The sequence below is a fragment of the Xyrauchen texanus genome, chromosome 27 (assembly GCF_025860055.1).
Source record: "Xyrauchen texanus isolate HMW12.3.18 chromosome 27, RBS_HiC_50CHRs, whole genome shotgun sequence".
Lineage (NCBI taxonomy): Eukaryota > Metazoa > Chordata > Actinopteri > Cypriniformes > Catostomidae > Xyrauchen > Xyrauchen texanus.
In genome coordinates, this window is record NC_068302.1 from 2,427,889 (window position 1) to 2,442,319 (window position 14,431).

At 41.0% G+C, this 14,431-nt stretch overlaps 1 protein-coding gene across 5 annotated transcripts in view; it reads left to right on the forward strand.

Moving 5' to 3' along the window:
* LOC127620704 (membrane-associated guanylate kinase, WW and PDZ domain-containing protein 1-like) overlaps positions 1-14,431 on the forward strand; it is a 137,082-nt gene that overhangs the window by 59,141 nt on the left and 63,510 nt on the right. For all 5 annotated transcript variants that reach the window (XM_052093893.1, XM_052093895.1, XM_052093894.1 and 2 more), the window contains exon 3: positions 8,327-8,446. In XM_052093893.1, coding sequence (XP_051949853.1) covers positions 8,327-8,446 — 120 coding nt within the window. The remainder of the gene's footprint in view (positions 1-8,326; positions 8,447-14,431) is intronic.

A 14,431-nucleotide genomic window follows, 5' to 3' on the forward strand; every position in this document is an offset into this window, starting at 1 on the left:
TTAAAAATGCAGAAAGTTTTCTTTGAGGTTTAGGTTTAGGGGTAGGGTTAGATTTAGGGGATAGAATATAAAGTTTGTACAGTGTAAAAACCATTATGTCTATGGAAAGTCCCCATAAAACATGGAAACACAACATGTGTGTGTGTGTGTGTGTGTGTGTGTGTGTGTGTGTGTGTGTGTCCTGACTCGTATTTCATTTCTATAGCAAGACATTTTTCTCAGCAAACGACTCAATCACACAAGTAAGTTCACATGTATAATGTTAGTTCTAACTAGATTTCGATATTTTCAGATGAAAATATTAGTTTAGTTGCAAAGGTTTTGTGGGTGGTTTCAATTTACTTGCTTATTTGCCCAAGTCAAAAGAGCCCACCCTCCGGTCTCAATAGCTATATTCACATCTGATTTTGTTTCTCATCTGACAGAGATCTGTTTTTTGACCTTCTAAACAGCAGAACTCAACTTTGACTCATCCATCCTTTTCTTTAAAAAACAAAAACGTGTGTTCCAGTGAAACACTTATAATGGAAGTTAATGGGGTCAATCTGTAAACGTTAAATACTCACTGTTTCAAAAGTATAGACACAAGACATAAACAATATGAGCGTTAACGTGATTTAAGAGTGGTAAAATCACGTACTAACCGCACTGCCATTCAACTTATTATGACATCCTGCCATGGTGTGTGTGTATGGGTGCAAATAGAAAGGTAAAACAGATCTGAGAGTGAAGTATAGTTCAGAGAGCTGTCACAGACATGAATGTTGCTGTCTTACTATCTCTCTACACATGTCATTGATACACACACATAGTGTATAGAATATTCTCTTAGGCATGTTTAGTATGCATAGTTTTGTGATTTGGCTGAAACGATTAGTCGACATTATAGACAATGTCGATATTAATAAATTGTCAGTACTTGGCTCAGAAATCTTCACTGTCAAATAGTCGTTTGATGTCATTTAACGAAACATGAGATCACATTAAACTGTAATGATGACGTGTGAGAGCAGCACTGCAGAAGAATTACACAGATCACAGACACACTCTAAACTTTCACCGCTTCAGGTGATGTACGTCACAAAGTATGAGGGGATAATAATGGAAAAATACCAAATAAGTATATTCAGAAGTACTCTCATTGTGGAATATGTGTCAAGCATCTTTAAAGGAAACATCTTAAATGCAGTTATATTTAATGTGTTATAGCTTTATTAAAGTTCAAATAATACAGAAGCAGATCATGTAAATAACTGCAAACTCCGAAACGGTAATTTCTCTGTGCGGTCATCGTCTCTTCTATGAGTTGTGTGAACGTCCCGATCTAAGGGGGGAGATTAAAACTGCACCGGCTAATGCACACTCTGTCATGGGATGCTCATCCCTCGAGCGCACACACTTAATGCAGCTAGATTATAACATGATGACTCACGACATATAGAATCATAATATATGTGTCACTGTGCATTTCTTATCGTGAAGAATATTGTCAAGATGCAGCTTTATTAATAAGAGAGAGTTTGTTTTTGTTGTGAGTTAAAGATGGATTGAAGTGAACAGAAATGTGAGAGAGGGTAGATTTCACCCCATTATACTTAGAGCTTTGAGCGCATTGGGAATTGGACATTCCAAATTGGGGAGAAAAGAAGAGAGAAAAAAACCTAATTTGTCTTCATAGCAGCATTTTTGGTATAATAGATTTATTTTTGTATAGACACACCTTAAACATGATCAAATGTGATAATTCTGTCTAGTACTCTTTCCTTACTGTGATGGGCACAGACATGGTGGTAACAAAAGTCCAAAAGGTATAGCTTGAGCATTTCAGCCAAAATACGGGGCATCCCAGCTGATAAGGGACAGTTGGCAACCCATCAGCAAAACTGATTAATCGACCAACGTTTAGTAAACATTACTGTTATAAAATGAACAGTTCTAACTCTAGTCATTATAAAATGCCAAAGAAAATCCACACCTGTGATGACACATTCTGTATTAATGCACCAACAGTTGTTGCTGCCATTTTATAAAAGCAGTAAAACTCAAGAGGCCATGCCTTACTGTAATAGCCATGGTTAAAGAGGTTTTAGGCACTCCACTTTGTGTTATACTTAAGAACCCCCCTTGCCATGGTCAAATCAATGTAATGCACATGGCTCATTGCTTTATTTTTCTATAGAATATAGGTTTGACATTGTGCTAGAACCAACCTGTCACGAACCCCGCTCCTCTGCCCCATCCCCACTTCGTCGCACACACACTCACTCCTCAAGCTCGCACGCTCGTTCCGCCCCCTCGAGCCCGCACGCTCGTTCCGCCCCCCTCGAGCTCACGCTCGTTTTGCTCCCTCGAGCTCTCACGCTCGTTTTGCTCCCTCGAGATCTCCTGCTCGTTAGCAGGTCTCTCTCCTCGGGCTCACATGCACGCTCCTATGGCCAAAACATTATGACCACCTGCACTCGTCTCAATCACCCCTTTATTCGTTTCACCTGCACTCGTCTCATCACCTTTCATTGTTTACACCTGCACCTTCCCCTATAAATACCACAGCACATCCGTTTCACGGGTGTTGGTTATTGTATTTAGTTTCCGTGTCTTTGCCCCGCTAGTCTCGTCTAGTTTTGATCCCTCTTGAACTCCTCTTGATTACCCCCTTAGCTTGCCAGCTCCTCGTTCCCCTAGTACCCCTGTCTACTCCCTTTGTTAGTTTACCCGCCTCTCGATCCTGTTTACCCCGGCTTTGACCCTCGCTCCCCTCGACTACTCTCCCGTATTTACACCCTTTACTCTCTTTGATTCCCTGGCTTTTGACCCTACGCTTCTCTCGACAACTCTTTACTGGATTTGCCCGTTTGTACTTTTGCCTGCAGTTTTTGACTTACATTGTGACTGTCTCATCTTGTGTGTGTGTGTCCGGGTTACACAACCTTACTTTTTTGCTATCTTTATGTGGCTTGTTGTATGTGGTGTTGTAGACGTTTACTCGTGAAAATAACACTAGAGGCTCCACAACAACAATAACTTATATTCAGTTTTACACATATCAAGGGAAAAGGCTCCATTTTTACTCACATCGAAGTTCCTCTTCGTTCTTCTCTGAGAGCTAGAAAGAGGTTCGAAACAGCTGAGCAACTGTCTACGAACATTCAGATACACACAAGACCACATGTAAAACCTTAACTGATGTGACATTCACATTAATTCACATGAGATCACATGTGATTGGTAAAACATGCTGTTTAAACCACTCTATGAAGATTTAAAGTAATATATATATAGTAGATTGTGTCATTTGTCATGTTTACATTCTGAATTAATTTATCTAATGTGCTATCATGCTATACACTGCAATAAGATGCACCGATTACCATCTGTTGTTGTTTATACTATGGATACTACTGCAAAAATGGGTGTATAAAAGTGTCATAGAAGCACCACAAAATGCCGTAGTTGTATTTTTCAGCACACATTTACCTTTCTGACACTATCGCCCATCCGAGCTTAGGATAATCATTAGGTTTTGTGTGATCATTTCTGTTTGCTGTTTTCCATTCTTCTGATTTAAATTAAAAAAATTATCAGTTTGAATAAGTAGAAAATGATAAGCAAATTACTAGATGGCATTGTTTTCCTGCGAAAGTGTCTATATGATTTTGTAGCTTTATATGGGGCTATTTATATCATAGAGTAAAAATCATAGAGTTACACAATGGCTGTATAATATCCAGATATTATTCAAATGAAAAAAAAAAATATTTGTTGTATTTTTTATTTATTTATTTTGGTATAGAAAATGATTTAAATGAAAAATACATTTGTTTCTAATACTAATACACTTAAATGGCCATTAGTTGATTGTTTTCATAAGGCAGTGGCCCAACATGCTCTCTTTTGTCCTTTTAGTCTTGTGATAAAGCACAAAGCATTCATTTAATGATCGACTGGCATATTTACATTTGCTGTGCAAATGCCACTCTGAACATTTAATGGCTAGATGACAATTCATTTGCAGATTACTTTGTTGCTGGGTTTTGAAGACGGGGCTACAGGAGTATAGGGTAAGATTTGTGTCAGAATTAGTAGTAAACAATAATCGTGTGTGATTCTGATGTATGTGGGCTGGCCTTACAGAGAAGGGTCCTCATTGGCTAGTGAGTGCCAGTTTAATGGTTAACATGATGAGCACAGTTTTCTTTTGTGTTATGATGAATTCTGTATAGAGCGCAAAACTGTCCACCCACTTTTTCAGCCATTGTAGTTCAAGAAGTATTTTTTTTCATTTATATTTTTTTATAGGGATTTCATAAAATCCTTCATAAAAGAGATATAAGTCATGAACCAAATCAGCCAGCTGTGAGGTGAATCACAATATTGAGGGTATTTTGGGCCCAGGAGAAGTTTTGACATGCCTTGACATTTGTGCTTTTTTCAGTTGCTTAAGAACACATTAATGGCTGAAGTCTGATAACACTGTATTCAGCACAAACTGGGCTACAATAATATGCAAGCAACATGTGTGTACATGTTTGTACTTTTGAGAAAATAACGTTTATGTGTGGTTTTTGAAAAGTCACTGAAATAAGGCCATATAACACATACTCAACATTTGTCCAAAAGACTTTTGAGATCTGGATCTTGTAGCCTAGAGTTTTTGCTACAAAATGATGTGAAAATCATTCTGATCACTCATTCATACAAAACAATATAGTAATTGAACTTTTGTAAGATACTTTTAATGTTGAAAGGTAATATGCAAGGAGGCGTGAATGATCATGAATATGGATTGTAATTCACATATGAGAGACAAAGACCCCTCCCCTGGGCCTGTCAATGAGGGATAGAGAATGAATGTGAGGAGACTTAATGATCAAAATCAAGTTTTAAGTTAAAATAAGTAATCTGACTATACATTTTCTTTACGTAAAGACTTTACTTTATTTTAGACCTACACTATCGTTAAAAGAAGTCTTTTCTGCTCACCAAGACTGGATTTTATTTGATCCAAAATACAGAAACAACAATGATATTCTGAACTCTTTTTACAATTTAAAAGAACAGTTTTCTATTTAAATATATTGTAAAATGCAATTTGTGATCAAAGCTGAATTTTTAGCATCATTATTGCAGGCTTCAGTGTCACATGATCCATCAGAAATCACTATAAGATGCTGATTTTCTAATATGGACATATTTAAAAAGTGCATTTTACTCATTTAACCTGAACACATATTTGCAAGCACAAGCATTGTTGATGATAAAGAGGCAGCATAAACACTAGATAAAATATAATCTAAACATTCATATTATTTTTATATCATATTACATATCATATTTATATCATACAGCATAAAATTTAAATACCTGCTTTAGCCAAAACAGCATTTAAAAATGTAACTAAAACTTGCTTATTAGGACATATTTCAAATTTCAATACTCTGAATCCTCGCTGGCAAGTCTGGAAACAATCTCACTAGTAAAATGTGTACATGTTTATATAAAATAGCATGTCAGCTAATGAAAACTAAATGACTTACTCGTCCAAAATTGTATCCTCGGCTGGATCAAGTCTCTCCTCAAAATACAAACGTTTATCAGAGTCCCCTCTTCTTCTGAGGAAAATGTTAACTCTTCCTTAATATCCTGGAGCTTTCTCACCTGTGTATCATTGCAAACGAGCAGAAAAATGAATGAAATGTGTTTACGATCTCACTGTCGGGGGCGTGTACATTTGCATTGATCGTCTCAGCACATTAGCGTATGAATGGTGCGCTCTGCTCGTGGGTGTGATCATGTTAGGGATAATTAGCTGAACCAAGAGAAATTGTACATCGCTTTGTTTCATACCAATTACATTGCAGGAGAATATTTGTTTTAAATTTGAATTGTTTTATTTAAAAGTAGACATTTGAAGCGTTCTTTAGACATATGTTTCATGTTTGTGTGATAAGTATTTGCGGAGTTTCAGTTCATTTTTGTGACGTGTTTCTGAAATATGCTCGTGAACACAGAGACTGCTGATAGCTCACCTTTTGAGCAAGTCTGGGACCTGTTGCATTGGAGGGTAAGGTCTAGGGCCATTCATTTTACATTTACATTATCCAAATTATCCTTTGGATAAATGCTTTTATCCAAAGCGACTTACAGTACACTTATTACAGGGACAATCCCCCCCGGAGCAACATGGAGTTAAGTGCCTTGCTCAAGGACACAATGATGGTGGCTATGGGGATCGAACCAGCAACTTTCTGATTATCAGTTATGTGCTGTAGCCCACTACACCACCACCATTCCCCCAGAAATGTCTGGGAACTTGCCAGTGTCTTGGTGGAAGAGTGAGGTACCATCTCACAGCAAGAACTGGCAAATCAGGTGTTGTCCATGAGGATGAGATTCACTGCAGTGTTTAATGAAGTTGGTGGCCACACCAGATACTGACTGGTACTTTTGCTGAGTTTAGAATACACAGTATACAATAACAAAATAGTATATATTAAATATACAGTAAGTTGTATTGTGCTGTATTGATATTCAGGCTGTCGGTTGATAGTCAGTTGCCAGTGTTGTTAACAGACAATATAATTTATGACATTCCAGTGTGAGATTAATAAAGTGCAGTGCTGATGTATATTGATCGTTCATTTACATAGCTGGTCATGCTGGTCAGACTAGTTTTGGAGGGGTTTTGAATAGAGATGCACCGATTGCAATTTTCTTGGCCGATTCCGATTTCCAATTTTTTTGCAAGTGTGATCTGCTGATACCGATTTTTTCCGATTCCGATTTTCTTTCTAAGAACTATTATTGACCGAATATACAAACAAAATCTAGTTTTCTTCAATGCAACATTTTATTTTCATAATAAAATAAATTATTAAACATTACAATTTCCCCCAAACTGCACTAAGTTACAGGATCTCCCACTCCCGGATTTGTGTACCCAAATGTTGACAGATAACAGGCTGCATGTGTTACATGACACAAGATTAAACAACTCGGGCAACGCGACGTGGAAAAAGTACCTCCTACTCTGTATCGAGGAAATGTATCCGATTTCTGAACCCTCCGTCCTCAACTATGGAGAACGGCTAATGTTCCACGTAATTGCTTTGGTCTTTCCGCTGCTCATACCAAGGAATGATAGGAGAGGCTGCTGACTTGTGACTGGCTCTGAGCTCTGGCTAGCTTTAGCCACTTTCCCTTTTTAGCTTCTTTTTTAAAATGGGCATTTTCAGTTGGGAGATTAAGTGTGTAATTATGTTTGTTGATCCGAAAGTTATTGTGGTGGTTCCCCCACGGTTTGCTTTGGCCTTACAATTATTACATCTTTATGTATTCTTCACTCACACAGTGATGATCTTCCACGCCAATGACATGTTTACATGTGGCTGTGACGTTATTGCCTGCACCACTGGCAACAAAACGGACCGGCTTGGAATCGGAAAGACGTGAGGCTGACCGGCCGGTAACTGGTCCGGGCCGAGCATGCGGAAAATTGGCTAATTCCGGTCCCTGGCCGGTTGATCGGTGCATCTATAGTTTTGAACACATTTTTTAGCTAGTCAGGATTGTTTTAGCTGGTCTTAGCTGGCCATGCTGGTCAGGCTGATTTTGGAGGGGTTTTGAACACTTTTTTAGCTAGTCAGGATTGTTTTAGCTGGTCTAAGCTGGCCATGCTGATCTTATCTGGTCAGGCTTGTCTTAGCTGGTATCCCAGTCTGACCATATAATAATTGTTCAAAACCCCTCTGAAACCAGCCAACTGATCAGACTGCCTAGGCTGAGCAATTAGCTAAAACCAGCCAAGCAGCTTAGGCTGGTCGTTTTTAGCAGGGTACAGCAGGGGTCTGTGACATGAAGTTACATTTTAAATTTTCCTTTTTAGTCCCTGTGCCAAACCTCCTCCAAAAAAACAGACAGACAGACAGAAAAACAGACTGACCCTGTCCATGCAGAATTAAACAACTTTTATAAGGTTACTAAAATGGTGTTTTGAGTGGTCGATTTTAAACATTTTAAAATTACTGTTAATTTAAATTAGTACAAAATTGAAAACAATGACTGAGTGCACCTATAATTATGTTGATTTGAGAGTCACTGTCTTAAATGTTGGAACATTAATGACAGAGTATGATAGGACATACACAGCTTGATAATCTCAGCGGCAAGGGCGGAGCTAGGGGGTGGCCACCACGGACCAAAGCCTGGCCACCCCATTGGCCACCCCACTTGCAATTGCTGATTTGGTAATTTGGGCACAATTTTGTTGAGTTTCTTTGATATAGTCTTGACGCTCTTGTTTATGTTGTAATGTTTGTTGTTCTTGCAGGTACGACTCGTCCTCCTCGGGACGGTGAGCTTCAAGGTGTGCATTACAACTTTCTGTCTGTGAAGGATTTTCTGGAATTGGAACAGAGTGGCGAGTTGTTAGAGATAGGAACATATGAAGGTATGGGAATATTTGCTTTCACTTTATCTGCTGTAGTGCACTCTTTAACAGACAGGCTCCAATTAGAATCCAAAAGACCAGATCCAAACACCTATAATAAAACATCAAGAATTTATTTAATCTCCAAAGAATACAGTTCTTTAAAATAACAAAAGATTTTACTTTCTTAATCTAAGGTGCTGCAAAGAAGCATTGAAGAACCTTGCATTTTCTTGTTGTGCAGCAGTTAAAGGGATTGTTCACCTAAAAAGTTCTCTCATCATTTATTCACCCTCATGCCATCCCAGATGTGTATGACTTTCTTCTGCAGAACACAAACAAAGATTTTTAGAAGAATTTTCAACTCATTAGGTCCTTTCAATGCAAGTGAATGGTGATCAGACTTTTGTAGCTCCAAAAATAACATAAAGGAAACATAAAAGTAATACATACTACTCTTTTATCTGAGTTCTTTTATCTGTTCTTTTTTGCTCTAAATCTCCACTTTCACTTTTACCTCTGAAAGCCACGTGGTATGTGGAGATTAGAATCAAAAAAGGACTTAGATTTTGATCTGTTTCTCACCCAAACCAATTGTCATGGGGAAACTCACAGAGGCAGAGGGATGGACTCAGTCCCAGGGTTTATTGAGGGGGAATGGACAAGAGGAGTAACGAACAGGTGAGGCAATCCAGACACAGGGATGACACGAACAGCAGGTGAGTAAACTCCAAACAGGGAAATATAACAATATGCATGTGGATGAAGGGAAAACTCACAAAGTATTTTGGTCTTGGAGAATCCAAATGCTGGGGAGCAAACAGAGGATGGACTAACACTAAACTCTGACGAGGGGAACAATAACAGGTGAGTATATAATTACCGGTAAGTCTAGACAAACTAGGGAGTCCATAGTCTCAGGGGAAACATTGACAATGAGAAAAGACAAACGAGTGTGAGATCGGGGTTTTCTGCAGTCCTTGATTAATCACTGATGAAGTGCAGGTGTGTATGATCAACTCAGGGGAGAGTGAGCAGAGTGTCAAGTGAGGGAGAGGGAGCAGAGTCTAGCATGAGAGAGGGAGTCCGGTGGATCCATGACAGAACCCCCCCCTCCCCAATGAGCAACTCCTTGCACCTAAAGATGGAGGACACAGATGATGAGAGGATCCAAGAGGATGATCAGGAGGAATTGGCGGATTATCTGGTGGCCAGAGAGGAGTCTGTGGATGATCAGGAGACCAAGGAGGTGACCATTAGTCAGGGACTTGGTCAGGAGGCTTAGGAGATGGCCATACAGCGGGTACAGGGTCAGGAGGCCTGGGAGGAGGCCACAGAGCAGGGACAGGGTCTGGAGGCCTGGGAGGAGGAACAGGGTCAAGAGGTTTGGGAGGCAGCTCGAGGAAGGGAACAGGGTCTGGTGGTTTGGCCACAGGAGATGGAAACTTAGGGGGTGAAGCCATAGGCAGATCCAAAGGCGGAGAAGCAGGAGTAGGGACTTGAGATCCCAGTGGCGGAGCTGGAGATGGGTCCGGAGTCGGAGCCACAGGAGGATGGAAGATTTGGGTCTCAAGAGGAAGAACCAGAGGCAGGCAGAACCACAGGAGGATCAGGGATTTGAGACTCAGGTGGTGGAGATAGTGGCAGAGCGGGCTGAACCGTAGGAGGTGAAGATCCAAGAGGCGAGGACGGAGCCATAGATGACTCTGAGGGCAGAGCCGAGGTAGGCTCGAGGGCATAGCCATGGACGGCTGAGCCATGGGAGGCTCGAGGGATGTAGACATGGAAGGCGGAGCCATTGGATGCTCAAGTGCCGTAGCCAGGGAAGGTGAAGCCATTGGAGGCTCGAGGGGTGGAGACAGGAAAGGCGGAGCCATGGGCAGCTCTATAGGCAGAGCCATGGAAAGCGGAGCAACAGGAGGTTCGAGGAGCGGAGCCGTGGAAGCTGGAGCCAGGAGATGCTTGGTGGTGGAGCCAAGAGAGGCAGAGCCATGGGTGGCTCGAGGGGTGGAGCCATGGAAGGCGGGGTCATGGGAGGTTCAAGGAGCGGAGCCAGGGAAGGCGGAGCCATGGGAGACTCGAGGGGCAGAGCTGTGGAAGGCTCGAGGGGCAGAGCCATGGAAGGTGGCGCAATAGGTGGCTCGAGGGGCGGAGCCATGGAAGGCTCATGTGGCGGATTCAAGGGAGGCTCGAGGGACAGAGCCGTGGGAGGCTTGAGGGGCTTAGCTATGGAAGGCTGAGCCAAGTCAAGTCAAGTTAAGTGGTTTTTATTGTCGTTTCAACCATATACAGTTAGTACAGTGCACAGTGAAATGAGACAATGTTCCTCCAGGACCATGGTGCTACATAAAACAACATAGGACAAACCCAGAACCACATGAGAATACTTCGGTACCACTTGCCAGACAGCAGGAGGGTGAAGAGTTTGTGTGAGGGGTGTGTGGGGTCCTCCACAATGCTGGTTGCTTTGCAGATGCAGTGTTTTTTGTAAATGTCTTTGATGGAGGGAAGAGAGACCCCGATGATCTTCTCAGCTGCTCAGGATGCTCTCAATAGTCCCTCTATAGAATGTAGTGAGGATGGGGGTGGGAGTTGTGCTTTCCTCAGCCTTCGAAGAAAGTAGAGACGCTGCTGGGCTTTCTTGGTAATAGAGTTGGTGTTGAGGGACCAGGTGAGGTTCTCCGCCAGGTGAACAAGAAGGAATTTGGTGCTCTTGATGATCTCCACAGAGGAGCCGTTGATGTTCAGTGGAGAGTGGTCACTCTGTGCTCTCCTAAAGTCAACAACCATCTCTTTTGTTTTGTCCACATTCAGGGACAGGTTGTTGGCTCTACACCAGTTCGTCAGCCGCTGCACCTCCTCTCTGTATGCTGACTCGTCTTTCTTGCTGATGAGACCCACCACGGTCGTGTCATCGGCGAACTTGATGATGTGATTCGAGCTGTGCATTGCTGCAGAGTCAGCAGAGTGAACAGCAGTGGACTGAGCACACAGCCCTGGGGGGCCACAGTGCTCAGTGTGGTGGTGGTGGAGATGCTGTTCCTGATCCGGACTGACTGAGCTCTCCCAGTCAGGAAGTCCAGGATCCAGTTGCAGAGGGAGGTGTCCAGGCCCAGCAGGTTCAGCTTTCCAATCAGGTGCTGCGGAATGATTTTGTTAAATCTGAGCTGAAGTCTATGAACAGCATTCGAACGTATGAGTCCTTTTTATCTAGGTGGGTGAGAGCCAGATGAGCGAACATACGGAGGACAAACTAACACTAATCTCTGACGAGGGGAACAATAACAGGTAAGTATGTAATTACAGGTAAGTCTAGACAAACTAGGGAGTCCATAGTCTCCGGGGAAACACTGACAATGAGAAAAGACAAATGACTGAGTGTGAGAGTGGGGTTTTTGTGCAGTCCTTGATTAATCATTGATGAAGTTGCAGGTGTGTGTGATCAACTTAGGGGAGAGTGAGCGGAGTGTGTAGTGAGGGAGGGAGGCCGGTGGATCTGTGACACCTATCATATCACTTCAGAAGACATGGATTTAACTACTGGAGTCATATGGATTACTTTTATGTTTCCTTTATGTCATTTTTTTGAGCTTCAAAAGTTTGGTCACCATTCACTTGCACTGTATGGACCTACAGAGCTGAAATATTCTTCTAAATATCTTCATTTGTATTGAAAGCCACACACACCGGATGTGGCATGAGGGTGAGTAAATGATGACAGAATTTTCAATTTTGGGTGAACTGTCCCTTTAAACTGTTGCCTGCTCTGAACACAGGCATTTTTTATACAAAGGGGTGATTCTCACGAAACCTGAGAAAATGGTCCTGGTCCTATTTAGCTCTAAAATCAAAAGAAACAAATTAAAAATGATATTTTGCCTATAGAAAATGAAGCCTATTTTAAGGGCCATTTACATTGTGACTTTTATACATCACTTTTTATGACAGTTGCACACATTTTACCACCTAATTCTTGTTACCGTAATGCGAAAAAGGATATTCTGATTAGTGCAACTTGAAAAATAAATAAAATGTATATTTTTTTTTTTAAATTGTAAAGTATTTATACATTATAGTTGGTACTGCCTTTCTTTTTTTATTGTGCAACAGCATCTACTGTAAAAAAAAAAAAAAAAAAAAGCCTGTGCAACAGTAATAAGAATCATCATACATGTTACGGTAAGGAGAAAATGTTTTTTTTTCTTGTTTTTCCATTTTGTTTTTGTGTTGATTTGGGATTAAATATGACCAGGACATTTTCTTGACATGTTTTGTTACAATAACCAAAAGGTTTCAATGTTGTTATGCTCAGGATAAATAAATGACCTCAGTACACCTATTCAATTATGTTTTTTTTATTATCCTTATTTCTTGAAAAATAATTTGTGAAGCCTTTTTTGTTTTAAAATAATTTTTGAAACTATAGTTTAAAGTCTTTGTGATATAACCAGTTTATAAGCACAACAATAAAAAAGTCAGCTTGTTTTTTGAATCCAAATTTCATAGTGAGTATAACTATTTTCCAAAAATACATCTAATGTCTATATACACTCTCATGCTTCTATGTAGTCTTACAGTTTTATAACAAACCCAAAAAGAGGCCATTTGAACCCATTAGGCCAGGGGTCCCCAAACTTTTTTCTATGAGGGCCACATCATTTTTCCTTTCTATAATGGAGGGCCGTAGTCTAACAGAAAATGGCATGGGCCGGAGTGATTTATTGTGGAGATTTTATTATGATTTTAAATGGATTTACAGTATTATGCCTCCTAATGCTAGATTAATTTATTATTTATGCACCATACATATCAAGTGATATATATAGCCTATTAAAAGAGCATTATTACTATTGTAATGACATTTTTTCATATTCATTGCTATTGAAATCAAATTATTTACATGCGTATTAGGCTAATCAGTGTGAACTATGGGCTTGTTTCTGGCTGGTGAGAAGTCCAATGTCAGGTTCCATTCCTGTCACAGCCAGTCTCAAAGACTGATGCAAATGTTCATCAGTGAGTCTTGATCTCATCGGATTTTTCATCAGTTTCATGCGTGAAAAGGTTTGCTCACAGATATATGTGCTGCCAAAAAGTGTGGACATCTTCATTGCATTCCTTCTGATGTTTGGGTAGGTCTCGTTAGGGAGGGCAGTATAGAATTCAATGAGACTGTTGGGCATAAATGCGTCTTTCAGAACATCACAGTTCTGTAACTCAGCCAACTCAAACTGATAAGAAGGCAGGGCTTCGTCAATGTCAGCAGCAAAAGGGTGCTGAAAAAGGCGGATTTCTTTAGCGTGGACATGTAGCTCACGGAATCGCACATCAAACTCCGCCTTCAGCATTTCCAGCGCTTCCACTGACTTTTCAGCTGGGAATGGGACCACTGGTTTCTCAGCTGAGAGGCTTTGGGTAACAGGGAGATGGGTGAAGTCTTGCTTTTGCACTTGTCCCACAAGCAGTGCTAGTTTCACCTCAAATGCTTTTATGTGGGAATACATGTCACATATTAGTTTCCCCTTGCCTTGGAGCTGCACGTTGAGGCCATTCAACATTTCGGTCACATCTGTTAAAAAGGCGAGGTCCCATTTCCATTTTGTGTCGATCAGTTCTGGGCCAGTTTTGCCCTTTGTCAGAAGAAAAACATTGATTTCGGGTAGCAGCTCGTAAAAACGCCTCAAAACTCTGCCCCGGCTTAACCATCGGACTTCTGTGTGGTAAAGCACATCTCCGTGAGAAGACTCTAGCTCGGACAGAAAGACTTGGAACTGCCTGTGTTTAAGTCCGTTTGCTCTGATGAAGTTTATACATGACACCACCACTTTCATAATCGATTCCCACTTCAGAACTTTGCAGCACAGTGCTTGCTGGTGAATTAGACAGTGTACTTGTAAAGGGGGCATGAGACCTCTTTCCTCCATTTCTCTATTCATGCGTCCTATCAGTCCCCTTGACGCGCCAACCATACTAGGAGCTCCGTCAGTCGTGATGCTGGCCAGCTTA